Source organism: Andrena cerasifolii, chromosome 9 (assembly GCF_050908995.1).
Source record: "Andrena cerasifolii isolate SP2316 chromosome 9, iyAndCera1_principal, whole genome shotgun sequence".
NCBI classification, from domain to species: Eukaryota; Metazoa; Arthropoda; class Insecta; order Hymenoptera; family Andrenidae; genus Andrena; species Andrena cerasifolii.
This window is the reverse complement of record NC_135126.1, coordinates 14627460-14647655: the sequence shown is the minus strand read 5'-3', so window position 1 is coordinate 14647655 and position 20196 is coordinate 14627460. Positions and strand designations below refer to the sequence as shown.

Below are 20196 nucleotides of genomic sequence, written 5' to 3'. Positions count from 1 at the left end.
TCGCTACTGTTTGATGATCCATAATTTCCATCTCATTGAAACGAATTGTATCTTTTTGCTGAATTTATTTCTTGTGATTCTTTGCCACGAAATGTAAGATAACTTGTAATTATTATTCGAATCAATGTCGTCATTGCGCGTTCTTTTTGCTTCAGAACACAAACACTGCTCGACCTGTCCGCGCGTAAACACGCCAGCTACCGTTGCTAGATATCGGTAACAGTCTCGAGGTAAAGACTTTGCTGATCCTTGAGCCAGTCAATTTTGCGAAGAGATTTCGAGCAATTCATTCCCAGCGAAGCCTTCAAAGTGAGTCTGATGTACTAAGAATCTTCCATCGGTTCAAACAGACTGCGTCTCCTGAGGATTGAAGCTTTAGTTACACGTGTTATCGTTTTACAAGAACAATAATATCACCCGCCTGACTGATGACGAGCAGGAGACATGTACGGGCAATCAGAGACACCGGTGACGTACGTGAGGAATAATTTAAAAGTACCGTCGCGAAGACTATGGCAAAAAGAGAATGTCAAGCCTGGACACGATTATTGGAGGGAATGTAAGAAATCCGACAAAGAGCAATGGGACAGAATCGAGTCCCCGCAATTCGTCGACTTCTCCAATTTGCCCGAAACTGGGGACTCCTTCTTCAGTAAGTGACCATGTGCTTTGAATTCGCAAGAGCTAAGAAAGGCTGCCAATTTTCCACTGACAGCTACCATTTCTTTCAGATAAGGTGACCGTGATCGTGAGCACGCCGAAACCTGACTTCGACAATGGAAAGCTTCCCAATTCTTTTGAAGAAGATGCAGAAGATACATTGGTCGCGTAAGAATCGTGAATTCGCTTGAACAAGGGTGCGACAGGAATCTTCTGGCACAGGAAGTGGTTCTTGCTATAAATTTATTCATATGATTTCAGGTCTTTTAATAATGTTGCTCTATCCGCTGTAAAGCACGACCCACCCGCGGAAGCGCCCTATATCTTGGGCAACAGAAACGAGGAGTGTAAGGAAGAGTATGTGGTCCACAATGCCAGCTACGCAACGGTAATTAATTGTTATGTACACGATTAAGTTATTTAAGGGTGTTGGCTTATGAATCTGGGATAAACGTTTCAGGAGAAGAAGGATAAAAAGAATAATTGCGCAAAAGTGAAGAAACCGCAAACCGTTACCGTGAATCCCTTTACCTTCGATTTGCGACAAAAGCATAAACAGGAGTACAAACAAGAGCGTATAAAAAAAGTACGGAAAATCGTAATATTGTAGCTTTTAATGCAACTTTAATGTAACTGGTAGAAAAACTTACTGACTCGTTGATTATCCATAGATCCTGGAGGAAGAAAAGAAGATGATGGTGTTTCGAGCGAATCCTGTTCCCAAGTTTTTAAAAGCTCGACCAGTGCGGACTAATAAACATAATAATAATGACAATAGCACTAGTGACAGAAATGATAAAATAAAGAGCAACGCTAATGAGAAGGCTGAAAGTACAAATAGCCCTGTAAAACCCAAAAAGAAGAATGCGGAGGTAATTGAATTCGAAACTTCATACTCTTTAATAATAGTTTACAGTTAAATTATATCGCTGGTGATATAATTCAGATTTGGAAGAAACCACCGTTTATGCCAGCTTTAACGAAAAGGAGTTCAGAAAGACCAAAAGCACCGTCCCTTCATACAGCATCACGGGCTGAAGAGAGGAAGCGTTTCGATGATATCATAAAACAGAAAGAAGCGCAGAGAAAACTAGCGAGACAAATGGTAAGTTGGATGTACTTTAATGACGTTTTATTCTCAGAGTCAAAAGATCGTGTTCTAATGAAGCTAAAAATTACAGGAGCTCGCTGCCTTGAAGAAGCAGGAGGAGAAAGAAATAACGCTACTAAGAAAACAGACTGTTCACAAAGCAAATCCAATTCGCAAATACAAAATGTGTGTGCCAAGATCTGAAAAGCGACCATTGACTGAGCCTATGAGTCCACTATCGTCCAAACGTCGTCGTCGAGCGTAGATATTGGATATTATAGTTTAGGAGCGCATAGTCAGGGGTATAGGTATATTGAAGATTTTACCAAGGTAGTCTAGATCATTTATATTGATATCTCTGACGTATGTTACCTACAAATACTTGAATAACCGATGAACAAACATATGTATACAGTAATTCAGGTAATTAGATAGTCAGGATTAAGTATTCCATTGGATAATGCTTTCAAAATCACAAAAATACCAGATTGTACGTGTATGTGTCTGTAATTAAATTTAAGATGACGATCATACATGATTTCGACGTACATAAAGAAGCCTGACAGATTATTATAATTTTTATCGTTAGACGCTTCCAAATATTTCAAAAACTTTCAACAAAATTTATCGTTCATAAACAATTGTTAAACATAATTATTATAAATCACATAACATAATTATTGTTTCGCACCGGTCAACTTTTATTCGATGCGGCTACTCATGAATCTTTTTAAAATTGTGACCATACTTACATTTGACTTGTCCACATGTAGTAAAAGTAATATTAAAATTACATGCAATATAGTATGTACTTACAATACAGGTTCGAATAGACACTGCAAACTGTACAAAATCCTATAAAGTTAAAAAGCATGTTTCATTCCACTTCTACTCGCATATGCAGAACTCTGTGGATCAGTTGGAGGCTTACTCGATTTCAGAATAATAAGAGGTTTGTATACTGGCATCGGTCTGGCTTTCATTTCTGCCAACTTTCGGAGTTCAGCTTTTTCCAGCTTTTTCTCCTTTTCTTCCTCTCATTTCGGTTTTTGGCATTCTTATAGTGTTGAATTCAAGCTTCATCTGAACAGGCTTTGTATGTTTAGGTTTCGCTTTCATACATTTATGCGTCGTAAAATTTTTACCCTGTTTCTCGGCGGGGTCTGGACTCTGATGGTATGAAAACGTTACGCTACTGCATTCTGGAACTTAAGAAGTGCTTCCGCCGTACTTAGAAACTTGTTCAAATCCCTACGGTACTTCATTATGCTTCGCCTGTGATATTGAAACATGAGTGACATGAGCACTGTTGGAAGCTACAGCGGCGCTAAGCAATTTTCATATTACGGCGCTGTTGCGCGCGAGATAGAGTTGGATTGATTGCGCAACGGCGCCGTAGAAACGGGGCATCGGCCCGGTTATCTACGAGAAAGACCTCACCACCGAAAAATTAACCCCTCATTGGAGTATATATCAGTTTCTCTTTTATGCAGTCGATTGTGCATCGTTCGTACATCATTGCTCATTAGTTTATATTATTTGTTCATCAATTGACGATTTAAAATAAATTAAACAAATTTGACTGAAAATTTTTTTCATCCAGCCCCTCATTTATATTTTTTTCATTATTCACCGATAATTTCATATGGAATCGATGTTCCTCGTTTACTCGCACATCTTTGTTCACTCATTTTTATTACTTGTTCACAAGCAATTGTCTTTTATTAACATATTTAATGAATATCTATGACGTCATCACGAGACTCCACAATGGCGCATGCACGCGAATGAGAAAAGAGGATCTACCTCATGACGTCATAAATCAGTTCCAAAGCATTCTTTTCATTGGTCGCTGCCCGTTGCTTTCGGTATGAATGAGGCCTGAATGTGTCATCCGGTTTGCGGTCATGGCAGGCATAAGCCGTAAGTAAGTATGTATAGGCTTTGTGACGTCACGTGACAGAGAATTGCCGGTCAACTCTGCGTGTATCAGTGTGCACCTACACATTTTTATTCTTTGGCAAACAACAAACATGTGTATATAAACGTCAGTGGAATATGATGCTGAAAGTTTCACTTCTCCGATTAATGTACGGAATAAAAAATAAGTTATGATGAACATATTTGTTTGCAACTTCTTTTGATTGTGATTTTATCTGATTTGTTTACAGTTCACAACGGTTTATAATCGAATAGTATTGTTAATTAAAACATTCAACATGATTGCTGCACCAGTTTTCATTGATGGATGGAGTCTGAACAAAGTCCTTGGTTCAGGGGGATTCGGTATTGTTGAATTATGGGTACACATTAGTGATACCAAACTTGGTAAGTCTATGCTTTTATCAAGAGAATGCGTAACAGAAGGTCAGAGATTCTAACAGGTAGTAAAACAATTTGCAACTTGTAGCGATTAAAAAATGTAAATGGGACATCACACAGTTAACAGAAACTCAAAAGAACAGATGGATCAATGAAGTGGAGATAATGAAACGCTTGAGACATCAAAATATTATAAAAGCTTTGGAATTACCGTTTAAACATCCCGATGAAAAAGTAGATTTGCCAATACTGTGCATGGAATTTTGTAGGAAAGGTGATCTTAGAAAGGTAAACATGAAGTAAAATACCTGTTTGGATAAGAAATCAAAATATTATTCGCATGTATTTATTATACTTTGGGGATCATAGGTTTTAAATAGAACAGAGAATTGCTGTGGTGTTACTGAAAAAGAAGCACTTAACGTAATGAAAGATATCTCCTCTGCGGTTGAATATTTACATTCTAACAATATTACTCATCGCGATTTAAAGCCTGAAAATATAGTTTTGCAAGAATCTGATAAAGTAAGTAGTATTACATTTTATGTACAGATCCTTTTAACCCTTGTATAGGCAACCAAAATATTCAAAGTTGTTGGGACCCCCACGCATTCTGTTTCGATGGATTTGATATACAGCGATAATTTTACTTTCATACTTTTTCAAAGCTCTAGCTTTTAAATGATATGAGCGGAAAATTACACGAAACAACAATATAATTTGATGCTAAAGCCATATTCGCGTATATGCATGCTGTTCTTGACACTCCACAAAGATCATTGTTTCTGGTTTAGTGATGAACGGAACCTTATTTTGTATATATAAACAAGTACACAGCCACATGAAAAAATTAGAGAACAAAACGAAAAATTGAATGAATTTGCATCAGTTCTTTGTAAGAATACGACTTGCACTTTAGTAAAATTTTCTCTGGAGTTTTATTGTGGAACGTATAGTGTCTTTGTGGAATAGATACTTATGTAACTGCATTATTCGGAGAAGAAAATTCTTCTGATAATACAGGGTGTCCCAAAATTGAGGGACAATCTCGAACATGCAAGATCCTGATGCAAAAAGACATCGAAAAGTCCTTTACCGTTTTGGGCTCCGAGGCTTCGTTCTCGAGAGACTAATAGTTGAACTTCCGGGCCGCGCAGTTTAAAGCCGAGTCAGCTGAGCGCGCGACAGCGTACGCTGGCACGCCCACGCACACAGTAGGGCCGACCGCGCTGGATCAAACCTTGAAAATGAACCAGCGCAGTCGGCTCAACTGACTCAGCTTTAAACTGCGCGGCCCGGAAGTTAAACTGTTAATATTTCAAGAACGAGGCCTCGGATCCCAAAACGGTAAAGGACTTTTCGATGTCTTTTTGCATCAGGGTATTGCAGGTTCAGGATTGGCCCTCAATTTCGGGACACCCGGTATATCATTCGATTATGAGGATGAAGTCTGACTGCCGCGACCACAAGAAGAATCATTGAATGACGAAGTTTTTGTCACCAATCAGAATAATATTATTTATGTTAATAAATAAACAGTATTAATTAAGAATTTGTGTTCTGCACAATTTCTTCGTTAAACTTCCATTCATAATTCAGCTAACAATAATCGTATATATAAGTTTGAAGCCTTCCTATTTAAAATCGTTTGTATAAATTTTTATTTTGGGAACGCAAATCGATGTCAAAGTGTCCAAAGAATGGGGATCCGGACCGATTTTGCCATATTTTCAAAAGGACGTCAATTTTTTTTAAAGGAAACCTAGAAATGGGTACCCGGTTGCTCACACAAGGATTAACTACACAGAAAAAATAATTACAAATAACATCATGTATACATAGATAATATGTTTTAGATTTCATATAAATTAATAGATCTTGGGTATGCAAAAGAGCTTGGAGAAGCTAGTGCATCTGCATCAATAGTAGGCACCTTAAATTATGTGGCACCAGAACTCTTTTGGAGAGAGAAATATAGTTGTTCCGTAGATTATTGGAGTCTAGGTATCCTGTTTTATGAACTTGTCACTGGTACACGGCCATTTTTGCCAAGAATGCAGCATACTATGACATGGTACATTGTGCATTTACGACAAATTAAAAAAGTCAACAAAATAGTTTACATTAGCTAATTTTTATTTATGTAGGATGCAACATATTAAAAATAAAGGATACAACGATATATGTGCTATTGAATCAGATGGAAAGACAGTTTTTGGTGAAGACATTATTGATCCAACACATCTATCCAGGTAATAGTTATAAAATTGTTTTTTATTAATATTTAGTAGAAATAAGTCGTTAATTATATACACTGGACTTTGTATTAGGTGTGTCAGAAACAAACTAGTAGAATGGTTTAGAGTGGTGTTACAGTGGAATCCAAAAGAACGAGGAAAGCGTCGCGATGAAAATGGAGAACTACAGCTGGTGGTATTTAAATTACTTCAATCAATTTTATATAAACAGGTATTGTTAAATGCACAGATAATATATACATATATTTTTTTATCATACATTAAATACATATTCTAATTTTATAGATTATATATGTATTCTCTGCATCAACATATAAAATTAATGTATATGAAATAGTTGATACAACTACTATCACAGATTTACAATCTATGATTGAAAAGGACACTAATATACTAATAAGTCAACAAATTTTAACAGATTACTTTGGTACAATACTCACTGCAAATGAGGCACCACATTTGTCGCAAATACAGGTATAACTTTATTATATAATTATGTTTCTACACTCACAATATTATTGCTCGACTTGCTCAAAAATGATAAGTTTGCTTGAAATCGCTTGTTTCTCGGTATTTATTAAATTAATTCAAGCCGATATTTGTACCATAGGATCCAGTTTTCTTTGTCTTTAAAAACGAAAGTCCTTTAATAGAGAATATACCAGTACCAGATATTCCTGTGCCAGTTAAAAAAATGATGGAATTATCAAGAAGTCAATTGGATTATGAAACATTAAAGGATTATTATCGTGTAACAATATTTTTTATTAAACAAGAAATACATTTGTTCCAACTGTACATTTTTGCTTTGACTATAAAAGTGTAAGTGTTTTATAAATTTTTGTATTATTCCTAGTTAATAGAAGATCAATATTGTTACAATGCTAAATATGTCAATTTAATATTACGAGAGTTTAAAAGTTTTTATTATTGTATCTATTGTAAGGGAAATAATTCTAATTCCAGAGACTTAGTAGTTGCAAGATTTAATAGGTTTAATGAAAACATAACAAATGCATTAACAAATATAAGTTCTCATTTAAATGAATTATCTGCGATTCGTGCTAAATGGGAGAAGGAGGCTGTAGATAAAGAGAGACTGAAAGCTTTGGAAGCCAATTTGAAAAAAGTTACTAAACTTTTCACGGCTACTGATCAAATCAAATCAAAATTTAACCCGTTATTACAGGATAGTAATGAATTAAAAGGCACAGCTCAGTCTATTGATTGTATGAGGGATATGTCACGACTGTAAGTGAATATTATCTGTTCCGGCTTTAAATGTTGCTGAATAGATACGGACTCATGCTATAATTCTGTGTAGATACAATAACGCTGTAAAAATATTTGACTTATGTAAGAACGAGCATTTTCAAAAAAGTGGAAAGCCAACAGAAATGGTAAAATTAGTCTTTGAGTTTTTACAAGCACAAGGAGCACAATTTCGTAATAAAAATATATCTGAAGTCACAGAGTATGTATATCGATGAATGTCTTTATATTTAATTCTAATTGGTTTACATTAGATTCAAATAATTCTTTTAGACGAATAGTAAAATTAGAAGTTGAACTTTCAACGTTGGAAGGAATTTTCGATTCAGTTACTGCTATGACAACAGTATATCGTGAAGAACTTCAAAAAATAACACAGTGTATACCAGATATTTCTTCAAAGGATCAATACCCAACCTCGTCTGCTGCTGTGCACAAGGAAACTGCAAATACTTCGCTAAATAACAACAGCGTGGAAATGTCAAATGAATCATGTAGTAATCAGTCTTCAATCGTGTCTGGTAGTAGCTGTAATGAAATTACGGATGCAGGAAACGATGTGATATATGATAATTTAGTAATACGTTACATGTAAGTTTAATTAGTGTTTCTATTACAACATAGAATAAGAATATTATACACAAAAAAATAATAATAAAACTGATTTCTCTTTCTTCCATCAGGTTAGATAATCTTTTGATAAAAATACAAAAGATACATATGGAAATGATTAATCTGGATCCATAATCATTATGGTAAAAAATGTATGTACGATTCTATATTTAATTTTTTAATTTCTTTTGCATTGAAGGTAACATTTTATTTTATTCGCACAATCGTGGCTTGAGGGAAAAGGGTCTGCTGGCACACCCTGCCTCGCTTGCTTGCCTCGCGTATTATACAACTTAAGACACGAGGCAACTCGATCGAGGCAGCCGCGCAGTGTCTGTACATAGGTAGTTTCATGGTTCATACATTTGCCATGTGTTGCGTGCCTTAGTTGGCGGTACGAGAGAAAGGGATTGGAGTTTTCAAATTAAAATACCGTTACTGGGTTTAACTTCGTGCTTATTTCTGAGACTGATTCGAATTTAACATTATATACAGCTGTCATCAACTTAAAGGTTGTCGTCCACTAAGCTGAAGTGCGGCGAAGCGCAGTGTGGCGACCAAAGCGAAATGTTCGTCGCTGCTGTTCTGTCATATGGGCGATGCGTGGTGGTTGCTGTTCTGTCATATGAGCGATGCGTGGTCGCCGTGCTTCGGCCTAGTGGGCGACCTCCTTAACTCAGAACCCGCGCGCGCGAGAATTCCCAGATGCCGCGCTCGACATTAAATGTCCAATTTCTTCTGTAGAACAGGGACTGACTACTTGACCATTCATCTGTTCTTGCGCACGCGCGCGGGTAATGAGGTAAGTGCATACATACTTTTCTCAATCACACACAAACGTCGGTTTTTAAACGTCCCTCCTAGTGTACATATCGATTGAATATAACTCCGTTCGTAGCTACGGTCGCGTGGCCACGCAACACATGTAAGCGTCGCCAAGCGGCTACACGCGCAATTGGCGGCTTAGCCTGCGAGGATCGAACGGCCAAACGCTAACTCCGACATATTTAATGATCAATATTTGTAGTGTATTTTAATATTCTTGGTGAACGTGGAATGTAATGTCGCACTCCCCACTTGATGTTAGCATGTTTATCTGTTTTAAGAAATGTGTAAGTCGGTCCACTTGCTGCGTTCTTCTGTTTCGTCTTCCGCTGAACATCACTGGGTGCTGCTAAGAAATGTGAGAAAGAATGCATATTAATATGAAATATAACAGAGGTATTATAAAATTTAATTCTATTTTTGTTATATGTACGTATACTAGTCCGAAATAGGCTGTCAATAGAGCGTTTTGCAAATTTTCTATATAAATACATTTATGCATATACATATTTAAAGCATCTGTTACTGTCTATTCGGTCGCATATACATGGTTAATACATTTTTAAAATTATTTTAATACCTAATAATTTACATAAATATATTTGTACATGCAGGGTGTTTTACTACATGTGTTAAACCTTTTAGTATAGAATAATATTTTTTAATATCGCGCTTCGATTTCGAGAAAATTGACTTTGAATTTTAGCCAAATACGCGTGCGCCCGAGTAGACTTTTAGACGCCTAAGGAACACGCGGAGGCAAGGGGAACTCGTCGCGCTTTCCGTAGGCCGTTCCGCTTACATCTGCTCTGCGTGAAAATTGTATTTCGGTGCACGCGTACTTATTTGGCTAAAATTCAAAGACAATTTTATCGAAAACGAAGCGCGACATTAAACAATTTTACTGTCTATTTTCGTGTTAGTTTGGCCTGTAGTGAAACACCCTTGTAGCAGATGTTTAAGAAAATACGAAACGTGTAATGAGATTGTTATTTATTCAATTTACCTGCTTTAGAAATAGCACTGAATGTGATATACAAAAACAAATATACAAGTACAGATTTCTTTAGCATCTGTAACAAAATTTATTAGCATATACGTTCAAGAGTTTAGACTATTATATACTATTATGTTGCGTTTGATTTAAGTATACTCACAATACGAATTTCTGTTATTCGAAAATTCATTGCGTTCATCACAGAAGTAGAGCATTGACTGTGCTGCGATAGAGCAGCGTCAGTGCTTTTTACTTCTTACATCTAACAAAAAATGATATGGTTGAATGAACGCAAAAGCACTTTTACTATACTTTCACTCGTGTAAGATTTAAGTTGTACTTCTGTGATCATCGTTTAGTAATTTCTCGAATTCTAAGTGTTTTGAAAGTTGAAATAAAAGGTAGAAGGATGTATAGCAGCTTCGTATCTTGAGATATATTTTATTAAAAAACTGTATACACATCCTAGACTGAGGATTAAACAACAATGTTAAAATAAATATTATGATTTTTATTTACTATTACCTTCCTCTGCACTGAGAAATCTTACACACCATATTATTTTCCTAGATTGTCCACATACATCAACGATTATGCAATTCCACGTATAAAAGTTCATTGTACATTAACTTGACAAGTAAAAAAAGAGGAAAAACGTGAACTTCTTAAATATCTATTTGTCCAATCCCTCGGGACAAAATAGATATTACTCATCGTCACTGACATCTTCGTCGGTTGTGAACTCCGAATGTTCATCAGCTGCATCAATATCCTCCGCAGTTTCTTCGTCTGAAATATCCCATTGAGGATGCTCTGTGGGCACTTCTGGTGCTTCTTTCACATCCAACTGGGGAAGATATTTTTATAGTAATAACGAGCTAATCTAAATCACATAAAGCTTCGTTGGTATTTACGTAAACATATGAATGCTTCTGCATACCTTAATATATTGAGCTTGGTCAAAGCCAAGATAAGAATCACTACGTAAACATACAGTAAATGTATAAACACCTGTCCATCGTGGCGCTGTAAATTTTAACTGAATTTCTTCGAAATGTGTCAACGACGTAACATAAACAGGAGTTGTTAGTAAAGTTCGACTCTTGCGATCGCAAATGTAAACCCACCAGTACTCCTGTTTAACATCTGGAAAGAGTGGACAATGCACTTCGTGTGATAAATTACTTCTTCCCTCTAGAGCTTTCTCCCTTTTTGGGATTCTTTGTTGAACCCTATTCACGAATATTGTCGATAAGTTACTAGATTAATATAAATAACATTAAGAACTATCATTACAAGTATCGAAAATTATATTTCACCTTTCCCAGTCTGTATCATCGTCATCGATAGATACATCTTTCTTATCATGACTGTCTTCGTCTTCGCTTCTGTCACTGTCAGCGTCACTGTCACTATCATCAGACAATTTATCTTTGGAAGACTCTTTTTCTACTTTATCCTCCTTTTTCCTTGCATTAGGAGTATTTGTTTGTTGAGCATTTTTCACAGAAGCAGGCTTCTTACTGGTACCTTTCTTGTGGGATTTCTTTTGGCCTTTCTTTTGTTTAAGCCACGTTCGTTTTTTTACAGAGTGATTTTGTTCTTCCGACAACTTATCTGTAATAACTTCATCCATTTTACTACTATCATCGTCAATCATCGTTTGCTCTTTAACAGTGTCATCTCCAAATAATTCTTTCATATCCTTGCGTGTTAATGACACTGTTACAGTCACAATAGCACCAGTAGTGTAAACAGTTGGATTTTCATCATCGATTACTAAAATTGCAAATCGATTTGTTACGTTTAATTTGGGGCAACTTTCGCACGCAAACGTAAACGAAGCCTATGCTATAATAAGTGCGAAATAAACTGTACCTTCAGATCGTACTTTGAAATCTATATATGGCATACGTCCAAGAACTTTCATAACATCTTCATATTGGCTGTCTGATAAATGTCTAAGGATCAGTCTTCTCTTTTCTCCTTTCAATTGTGCAAATTGTTGAAGACTTTTGATTGGATGCTGATAACACAATATTTAATTTTTAAAACGATTTCTAATCCTGACGTGGAACTTTAAATAATATAGAAACTTAATCGTACCTTTTTTGATAAGAAGTATTTTAAATTATCTTCATTTATATATGGTAATTGTAAGAGAGAATTTTTAAATTCCCAGAAACCTTGTACTATCATTGGACAAAGTTTCATACAATTCTCTACGGTTTGTATGCTCGGTAAATGTGGAACTGAAAAAGACAGTGTCTTAAATAACGAATGAACGTATTTAGATTCGGATTTCTCAGAGTATCTTGTATTCGTATTTCAAAGTATTTCATATAAATAGGAAAGTTTATAAATTTGTAAAGCATACATATATACCTCTTTTAGCATAAGCTAATAAAATCACTCGATTAACACAAGTTACCATTTCTTGAATTAAATATGGACATTTTTTTACTATGTATTGCCTATCTTTGTCCAATGTCTCTGGATTTAGCGGTATACGAGAGAAATGTGCATGAAGTAAAGCTCTAGCTTTAATTGAATATGAGTAACATAATGGTACTTGCTTGTTCTTTTCCCCCAGATTGGGTAACTGCCTGATGAGCTGAAAATAATAAAATGCAGGAATTAGAATTATTTCGAGCCATATAATATTCCCACGCGAGATGTTCGCACTTTTGAAGTAAAAAATTTGCATAAATGTTCATTGTTCGATGTTAGTTGGTATCAATTTTTTGCATTTCTACTGATATAAGAAGCACAGACAGGGGAACATCCCGAACCCGGAAATTTAAAAAATTCTGAAACTTTGTTAATATGTAGGGACTTTCCTCCCGATTATAACGCAATTTTTGTTTGCTGCCCAAATTCACTCTAAGTGGGTGTAATTGACCCCTAGAAATTCGGTTATCTTAGTGGTAAAAAGGCGGAGAAATTATTAACATATGGCAATACATATCTTACCGAATAAACTTCTTCACTGTCAGTATGTCTTTCAATTATTTCTGCATTTCGTTTTTTGTAAAATTCAAAAGAAGCAGCAAGAATCATAATAACTCTTTTTAGCGACATGGAAGGTATCTTAATGAAGAAAGCATAATACATTTCAGTAGTCGCTAGTAGCACCTAGGAGAAAATGATGAAACGAATTATACTGCTTCTCAATTAATATTTAACAATGCTTTTCAAAAGTATAGATAATATATATATTTGTATTTACTTGGTCACCAGTGTAATGACTACTCTTATACCACCACGTTCCAACAGCGATTGGTAAAGCAAACATGAACACCAATGAATATAATCCCAAAACCCATACAGAATTCTCTTTTTCAACGATCCAGGAAGGTAAAGCAATTCCAAAGCTCATTGTACCTGGACCGTCTGGATTTCCATACTTTTCCCAATTCTTTCGTGCTTCGTCGTCCGTTAATGCTTGATAAGCTATTAATATAGAAATAAATATTATATTTTAATAGCAACTAAGCCATCACTATCTACAGTTAATATTACTTAAAAATAACTTCAACAAAATGTTACGTGCTTAAATCATTACGAAACCAACTGCCACTATGTAAGTGCACATTTGTTAGTGGACGGAGTGTACTACATTATTTCAGCTGAATTTTTACCTTTGGTTAGTTTCATGAATGCTTTTTCGTTTCCAGTTTCTTTGTCTGGGTGGAGAATCAAAGAGAGTTTACGATAAGCTTTTTTAATGTCACCTTGTGACGAACCCTGTAAATAATTATATATTATGTGTATATGTATATTAGCGCATTAACGACACATTTCTTTTCATGTATGTGGATTATACTTACGGGAGAAACGCCGAGAATTTGGAATGGATCAAAATTGGCCATCTCATAGTCGAATTGTGATACTTTGTATGCAAGAAATAGAAAAATTACCCATCCAAGAATAATAAGGAATTTCCTACAATGATACAGTAATGTCAGAAAAGCATCGGGAAACTTACATATAAAATTGGCAACATATAAAAACATAATTTACGTAAATAATGCTTTGGTTTCTCTCCAAGGTTCATTAAGCTGCAGGATAACTTTTTTCTTTTTACATCCATTGCACTGACACTCCTTTGTCTCTTTTTCGGGGTCTAATGATAAATGATAATTATATCCAGTTATAAACACTTCAATGTAGACATAACTTGTACGTGATTAATATGAATATAATACAAAATAACTTCTATTATATATTTTAATAAAATGTAAACCTATAAAAACTATAAATATATATCATCTATGGGATTGATTACAAGTCTACATTAACTAAACATGCACCGATAAATTTTCTTAAATCACTATAACTTAAATTGTAAAAGAAAAGATTTTTTACAAATGTCTTCAGAATTCACACTTGCTTAATGTAATATACGAAAAAAATTATAATTCGAGTATTTCATATTCATTTACATAATCTTTCGTATTAAATATTACAAAACGTTGCTACGAAGTGCAAATTAGAGAGACAACGAAGTTGTTTATAATACGACACATAAATAGTTTAATGAAATAATTCTGAAGAATACATCAATAAGGACCAAATGAAAAATTATGAGCTAAACGAGCACCAAATGAATCGTTTGCGTTTCATTCGAACACGAGCGTTTAAAGTAGCGCACTTTATTATTGAGGTTATTAGTAAATCGGTAACGGGATATTCACAATTAAGTGGCGGTTAGTCTCCAGTCACAACATTATGGAGTAGGTGGTACATATATTGATAGAAGCGGGCGTAAGGTGGATGAGAATTATCGTTGAAATCGGGGGAGAGACATGCGATGCGGTATAACTTTATCATGTAATGTCACTTGTTTCTATGCTAGGCCAAATAGATTCGTCCGGATCTAACCTTGCTTCGGGCAACGTGGCCACAGATAGTACGTCCCAGGTATCAAAATAAGTGCCAGGAACGACAGTAAAAAGTAGAAAAATGTCCCGCCACTTTCGTCATATTGAAATTTTTTCCCGCTCATAGCTCATTAAGTACTAACGTGTAAGTGTATATTTAAGTGTAATATTTAAGTATATCGTTTAAGTACATTCATTACTAAACTCCACTTTGAATTCACGGTACTACCATCCGATATACACAGTATACACTACGTTTACAGAGTTGTCGCCGTCAAGACTGCCAACTCAGCACCAAATGCTAATGGTCGAGTCCGATGTGCAATGGCGTTGTCAATGACGGTGGTGTGCGCGCAATGAGAAAAAATGGGAGCACGTTAAGATCCACAATAATTAGGTCCATTAAAGGATTATACAACGTCCGCGGTGTGCAGTCACAAACTACTTTCCTGTAACTATGCGGACTTATGATACGCCATGGCATGATAATACGGTGGTACATACATTGGGCTCTGAAATATCGTTCCAGCCAGGGTTGCCAGGCGAAGGCTTCGAAATAAAGGTCATGTGACGTCACATCACGTCATGTAGAGCTATCTATACCATTTAATACGCTTGTGCATACCATGCGACGTCATTAAGCACGTGCGACATTTGAAAAATGTAAAGAAGGTCTCTTCAAATATTCCTATGTAATATTGATCATCCACGCAGTACAGTAACCCAGACCTATTATCTTATGGGAGTTCGTCTCACACGGTCTGAAATACCGACTTCGCGAAGAATCGCAGGTTTTATTGCGCCCTCTGTGTTTAGGAGTGGTGGTTTTGGGAATCACGTACAATCCAACCACCAAGATCGGTAACGTCAGTGAATTCGTAATTTCCTTTGTTAGGACATAACAAAGGAAAGAAAAATATTTAACCACATATTGCTACAATCACAGACGAGGTGTAGAAAATTCACCTTCGCATTCTCTCTACGCCACCACCTGTAAAGAAACTTCTCCCACCGCGTGTTTCTTACAAACATACAACTTTTGTAAATAACATTTTCGCTTATTACTAGAAATCTGAAATAACAGATATTTGAGGTGGACAGAGTTAGTGGGACACCTAATATATACACAGCTCTTATACTTTTCCCTGGAAACTGAAATCAAGTTTTCCGAAGAATCACGCAACACTTCACCTCCGGTTTCAAGTTATCTGCCAGTTATCCTCCAGTTACATTAACTGGAGGTTCGTGCTGCAGCTCCCGCCTGACGGCGTGTAGCATAAACTCTAAAGGCGCGAAGTTTGAATCTCACTAGATAAATGTAATTGAAAGGGAAGTAAAAGTGGAGTTAGCCCAAGTCCGAGAGATTTGAAAATAGTTAGAAATTCTTTTAATGAACATAATTCAAGATTATAAATTAATCAATACTTACCTGAAAACGGATGTTTGAACTCCACTTTTATACCTTCTCCTAAATGTGTAAAGTCAGCGCAAAGATGTTAAACGTTTGTTAATTGAAAAATCGATAACTGGGAGGCATGTATCGACGAATAGGAATTTATCTTATTATTAAAAAATCTCTGATTGGCTCTTAGTACCTAAGCACATTTTGTAATTAATAAAATACGTTAAAACGATCGGCTTTGTAAAGCGTTCTTTCTTCAGCCGATAACGAAAGTGGATGGGCGCGTAATTAAAATCCTGCGAATTTCAGAGTTATATTTAGTTCAAATTCCGTTTCTGTTTAATAGTATTAAGGTTTATTTTACTAGTTCAAAATTTATCTCTTCCTTTTCTTGTAGTTTTATTCTAAATTAAGCGTTCTGTGGGCAGAGTACCTTAGTGCTTCACGGGCATCAACCCGCGTTCCAATTCCCCGCGGGAAATTTAGAATCCCTAAATGGCCGCGCAACAATACCGACTGAAGAAACAGCAGAAATACGCGCTACTGCTATCTAGCAGATAGCATTTAACTGACGGATGACTAACCGGGACTTTATCCGGGGGTGAGGAAATCGGGCATTAGAAATTGTTTCCATCTATCGTGGAAAATGAAAAGTCACTATGTGTACGCATAGGTACTGTTGGAAATTAAAATATTAGAAGCGAGAAGTACATATACAACTATTTTACATATTACGTGACGGCTGACGCGCGCTCGCGGAGAATGAAAATACAAGGGTCACGTTTCATTTATTCTAGTGTTTTGTTTTAGAATGACTTTGATCCGTCGCGATTACGTCTGTACCTGATTCAGAGCTTTCGGTTCCTTTGTTGATCAAGCCAATTTATCAGTATTAATCATCGCTCGGTATGATTAAGAATTGGTGTTGCGTTAAATAGATACAAAACATGTCAAAGTGCGCGCACCGTTCTTTAACTCAAAAGAGTAAGTGATGAATGTTTTCGAGCGTACGCGTGACATTCTAATCAATGATTCTGTCTCGATTGATTTGTTTACAAATACCTACTTCCAATGTACGGTTTCGTTTGGCGATAAGGCTACGTTATTCATTGCATACTTACATTATGTACAATAAACGCACTAAAAGATTGTGATATCTAACTTTGATAATCTATATATTAAATTTCTAAGGTAGGTAAATAATGTTTAACGGTTAGGTTAGACACGTTTTTAAAACATAAGAGATTTACACAATTATTTGTAGAAAGGAGGATTAAAATTTACAATTCGACGCACTACTATTATTTCTTCTACATTACCATTGTTATCTTTTTTATAATATAATATACATACATGGCTTTGGTGTTTCTCCATTATCATTATTATCGTTATTATTCTCAATAATTAAGCAGATCATTTATACGTTTCGGCTTTATGTCATACATTATCGTTGTATTAATTCATTTCATCGAGCTGTTCAGTGTTTAATAGAAATTTCGTACTCTTCCTAATTATGATTCCAGTTCAAAATGACTCACATTTCGTATTTCCCTTTTGCAGGACTTGTACAATTTTGTAATTAGATAAACAATGTCGGCAAAAAATGTAACTGACTGGACACAAAACGATGTGGCAAAGTGGCTTAGCGAGGCTGGGCACGAAAAGTTTGTTGACTTGTTTCTCGACCACGAAATAGATGGAAAGGTGCTTCTGACTCTGAAGGAAGATGATTTGAGGTCTAAGGGCATGAACATAAAGAAAATTGGGGATGTAAAAAGAATATATATTAGTATAAAACAGTTACAAAGAGACAACTTGGCAATATTGTTTGAGTTGGGATACGTTGATTTATTTCCCTCGTCAAATTTTTATAGTCATCACAAACACGAAGTAAGAGAACAATTTCAATATATACCGAGCGTTTCCTTTATCGTGACCATCCTAAACGTTTCTGCTGGTTCTAGCGAACATTTTTTGCGGATCATTAACTCGGCGGGAGGCACTACTGGGTAAAATTTACCACAGAGCCGCTAGTTGCAAAAATAGGAAGACTGTTGAGTTTTTGTTACAATTTTTTAAAGAACTTTAATAAAGATTTTAAGATATTTCATAAATTTTGTTTGATTCTTAAAACACTTTACTTCAACATACAAATTACAAAGTTAAAAAAAATATTCTGAAACCGTGGTTTTTTACGTTTTAATTTTTTGACCCGGTAGCGCCAACCTTGTGTTACAATATGGGGTGCGCCTCCCGCCGGGTTAAAGCCAAAGGAAATATTTAGGATAGTCACATTACGAAAAACATCTCGTATATCCTCTGATAATATTATCATTGTTATTTAAAGCGTATGATAATAAATAAGATAGTACAAATAGTCTGTTTTCTTTGCAGCCTAATAGTGGTTTAAATAACGAAGGCTCTATAGAACATGAATTTTATTCAGCATCCGTGTCAGAGGACGGTCACGCGTCGCATTTGCCACCCGAGATTTGGAAAGCCTTCATTAGCTTGGCATATTTATTTATCGTTACATGGATTACTGCCTTTGTGATGGTCATTGTTCACGATAGAGTGCCTGACATGAAAAAATATCCCCCATTACCTGACATATTTCTAGATAACGTGCCACATATCCCTTGGGCATTCGACATATGCGAAGTCACGGGAACCATACTTTTCGCGATATGGCTCGTCGTCCTAATTTTTCACAAATACAGGTGAAGCGCACTGCTATATTAATGAAACGGAGAACAAGCTTGATTTTTTTATATAACTATATTCCAATAATACGGTATAGAAACGTTTAAAAGAGTTTTAATGTTTCGCAGATTTATCTTACTACGGAGATTTTTCGCTTTATCTGGTACAGTCTTCCTACTAAGGTGTGTTACAATGCTCATTACTTCCTTATCGGTACCAGGCGCACATTTGCAGTGTCAACCGCGAACGGTCGCAGAGGATTGGACAAGGTATAATCCAGGGTTTCGTTGTTTTAGAGAGTTATTAAGAAAGAGAAATCTATTCTCGTTTCTATTTCATAGTTCTGCATATGTTGAGCTATACAATAAGATTGCTATGGCTTATGTTATATGGCGTGGAGCTGGTATGTCTATTCAAGGTGTTCGAACTTGCGGAGATTACATGTTTAGTGGACATACTGTTGCACTTACTATGTTAAACTTTTTCATCACGGAATGTGAGTATCAGTTGAATTTCGAGGGGCGTTTTTCAGAGGGTAGATAATATTCAGTGAACCTTTTTATTTACAGATACACCGACGCAATTGTACTTTTTACATACCTTTACATGGATGCTCAATATGTTTGGAATATTTTTTATCTTAGCGGCGCATGAACATTATTCCATTGATGTTTTTGTAGCTTTTTATATAACTTCTCGACTGTTTCTCTACTATCATACATTAGCGAATAACCAAGCATTGATGCAACGCGATTCGAACAGAACCAGAATTTGGTTTCCATTATTTAGCTTCTTTGAATCTTCCGTCGATGGTATCGTTCCGAATGAATTCGAGTCGCCATCATTAATCATTTGTAATCTAGCAGGTACGGGGAAAGACATTTGGTATTTGGTACGATCCTCGATCTGCTTTCGTAAATCGTGGCGTAATCTAAGTAGCGGTGTAAAAAATAGCACAAAAAAGGAACACTAACCAATTTACTGGTTGTATCACTTTTTATATTTATTTGATAATAGACTTGAGAATGTTAACTTTATTTGTCAATTCTCTTTATACACGAAACAAAAGGAAAAAACAAAAATCACTTAATCGTAAGTATTTATTTTTCTAAGTAACGTGATAGTTAATATAGTGACCTGTCCGTGATTAAAGTGAATTTGTATATTCACGA

The 20196-nt window shown here is 35.7% G+C and overlaps 4 protein-coding genes across 8 annotated transcripts; 3 read left to right on the top strand and 1 right to left on the bottom strand.

Annotated features, from left to right (window-relative positions):
- The first annotated feature begins 134 nt into the window (after nt 1–134).
- Nucleotides 135–2633, top strand: LOC143373463 (uncharacterized). 2 transcript variants are annotated; one of them, XM_076820761.1, is made up of 8 exons: nt 135–309; nt 404–652; nt 732–828; nt 922–1048; nt 1121–1246; nt 1332–1532; nt 1607–1765; nt 1842–2633. In XM_076820761.1, the coding sequence occupies exons 2-8, from the start codon at nt 445–447 to the stop codon at nt 2013–2015; spliced, it is 1092 nt and encodes a 363-aa protein (XP_076676876.1). In that variant the 5' UTR covers nt 135–309; nt 404–444; the 3' UTR covers nt 2016–2633. The 2 variants fall into 2 exon arrangements, with proteins under 2 accessions (XP_076676876.1, XP_076676875.1); XM_076820760.1 differs by having other exon boundaries at nt 136–652.
- Nucleotides 2634–3691: 1058 nt separating this feature from the next.
- Nucleotides 3692–10560, top strand: Ikkbeta (inhibitor of nuclear factor kappa B kinase subunit beta). 3 transcript variants are annotated; one of them, XM_076820734.1, is made up of 14 exons: nt 3692–3840; nt 3922–4078; nt 4161–4360; nt 4442–4597; nt 5929–6146; nt 6220–6324; nt 6403–6541; nt 6616–6804; nt 6941–7152; nt 7297–7581; nt 7655–7804; nt 7876–8193; nt 8286–8366; nt 9321–10560. In XM_076820734.1, the coding sequence occupies exons 2-13, from the start codon at nt 3970–3972 to the stop codon at nt 8347–8349; spliced, it is 2145 nt and encodes a 714-aa protein (XP_076676849.1). In that variant the 5' UTR covers nt 3692–3840; nt 3922–3969; the 3' UTR covers nt 8350–8366; nt 9321–10560. The 3 variants fall into 3 exon arrangements, with proteins under 3 accessions (XP_076676849.1, XP_076676847.1, XP_076676848.1); XM_076820732.1 differs by having other exon boundaries at nt 8286–10560; XM_076820733.1 differs by having other exon boundaries at nt 3702–4078; nt 8286–10560.
- On the bottom strand, nt 10462–15413 carry Sec63 (translocation protein Sec63). The gene is made up of 12 exons (XM_076820731.1): nt 14921–15413; nt 14060–14162; nt 13867–13981; nt 13678–13783; nt 13266–13489; nt 13010–13171; nt 12422–12650; nt 12143–12288; nt 11915–12062; nt 11356–11815; nt 10977–11268; nt 10462–10883 (listed from the first exon to the last, which is right to left on the bottom strand). The coding sequence occupies exons 1-12, from the start codon at nt 15042–15044 to the stop codon at nt 10743–10745; spliced, it is 2250 nt and encodes a 749-aa protein (XP_076676846.1). The 5' UTR covers nt 15045–15413; the 3' UTR covers nt 10462–10742.
- A 1571-nt stretch (nt 15414–16984) lies between these two features.
- Nucleotides 16985–20106, top strand: Smsr (Sphingomyelin synthase related). 2 transcript variants are annotated; one of them, XM_076820757.1, is made up of 6 exons: nt 16985–17305; nt 17882–18211; nt 18716–19041; nt 19153–19293; nt 19366–19520; nt 19594–20106. In XM_076820757.1, the coding sequence occupies exons 2-6, from the start codon at nt 17912–17914 to the stop codon at nt 19995–19997; spliced, it is 1326 nt and encodes a 441-aa protein (XP_076676872.1). In that variant the 5' UTR covers nt 16985–17305; nt 17882–17911; the 3' UTR covers nt 19998–20106. The 2 variants fall into 2 exon arrangements, with proteins under 2 accessions (XP_076676872.1, XP_076676871.1); XM_076820756.1 differs by having other exon boundaries at nt 16986–17512.
- Nucleotides 20107–20196: the final 90 nt, after the last annotated feature.

Coding starts and splice junctions, on each gene's coding strand:
- LOC143373463 (XM_076820761.1), top strand. CDS start 445: ATGTACGGGCAATCAGAGACACCGGTGACGTACGTGAGGAATAATTTA. Junction 653..731: donor AACTGGGGACTCCTTCTTCA/GTAAGTGACCAT, acceptor CATTTCTTTCAG/ATAAGGTGACCGTGATCGTG. Junction 1,766..1,841: donor GAAAACTAGCGAGACAAATG/GTAAGTTGGATG, acceptor TAAAAATTACAG/GAGCTCGCTGCCTTGAAGAA.
- Ikkbeta (XM_076820734.1), top strand. CDS start 3,970: ATGATTGCTGCACCAGTTTTCATTGATGGATGGAGTCTGAACAAAGTC. Junction 4,598..5,928: donor TTTTGCAAGAATCTGATAAA/GTAAGTAGTATT, acceptor AATATGTTTTAG/ATTTCATATAAATTAATAGA. Junction 6,805..6,940: donor CACATTTGTCGCAAATACAG/GTATAACTTTAT, acceptor TTTGTACCATAG/GATCCAGTTTTCTTTGTCTT.
- Sec63 (XM_076820731.1), bottom strand. CDS start 15,044: ATGAGCGGGAAAAAATTTCAATATGACGAAAGTGGCGGGACATTTTTC. Junction 14,163..14,920: donor GCCACGTTGCCCGAAGCAAG/GTTAGATCCGGA, acceptor ATTTATCATTAG/ACCCCGAAAAAGAGACAAAG. Junction 12,063..12,142: donor AATACTTCTTATCAAAAAAG/GTACGATTAAGT, acceptor TTGTGTTATCAG/CATCCAATCAAAAGTCTTCA.
- Smsr (XM_076820757.1), top strand. CDS start 17,912: ATGTCGGCAAAAAATGTAACTGACTGGACACAAAACGATGTGGCAAAG. Junction 18,212..18,715: donor ATAGTCATCACAAACACGAA/GTAAGAGAACAA, acceptor TTTTCTTTGCAG/CCTAATAGTGGTTTAAATAA. Junction 19,521..19,593: donor AAACTTTTTCATCACGGAAT/GTGAGTATCAGT, acceptor TTTTATTTACAG/ATACACCGACGCAATTGTAC.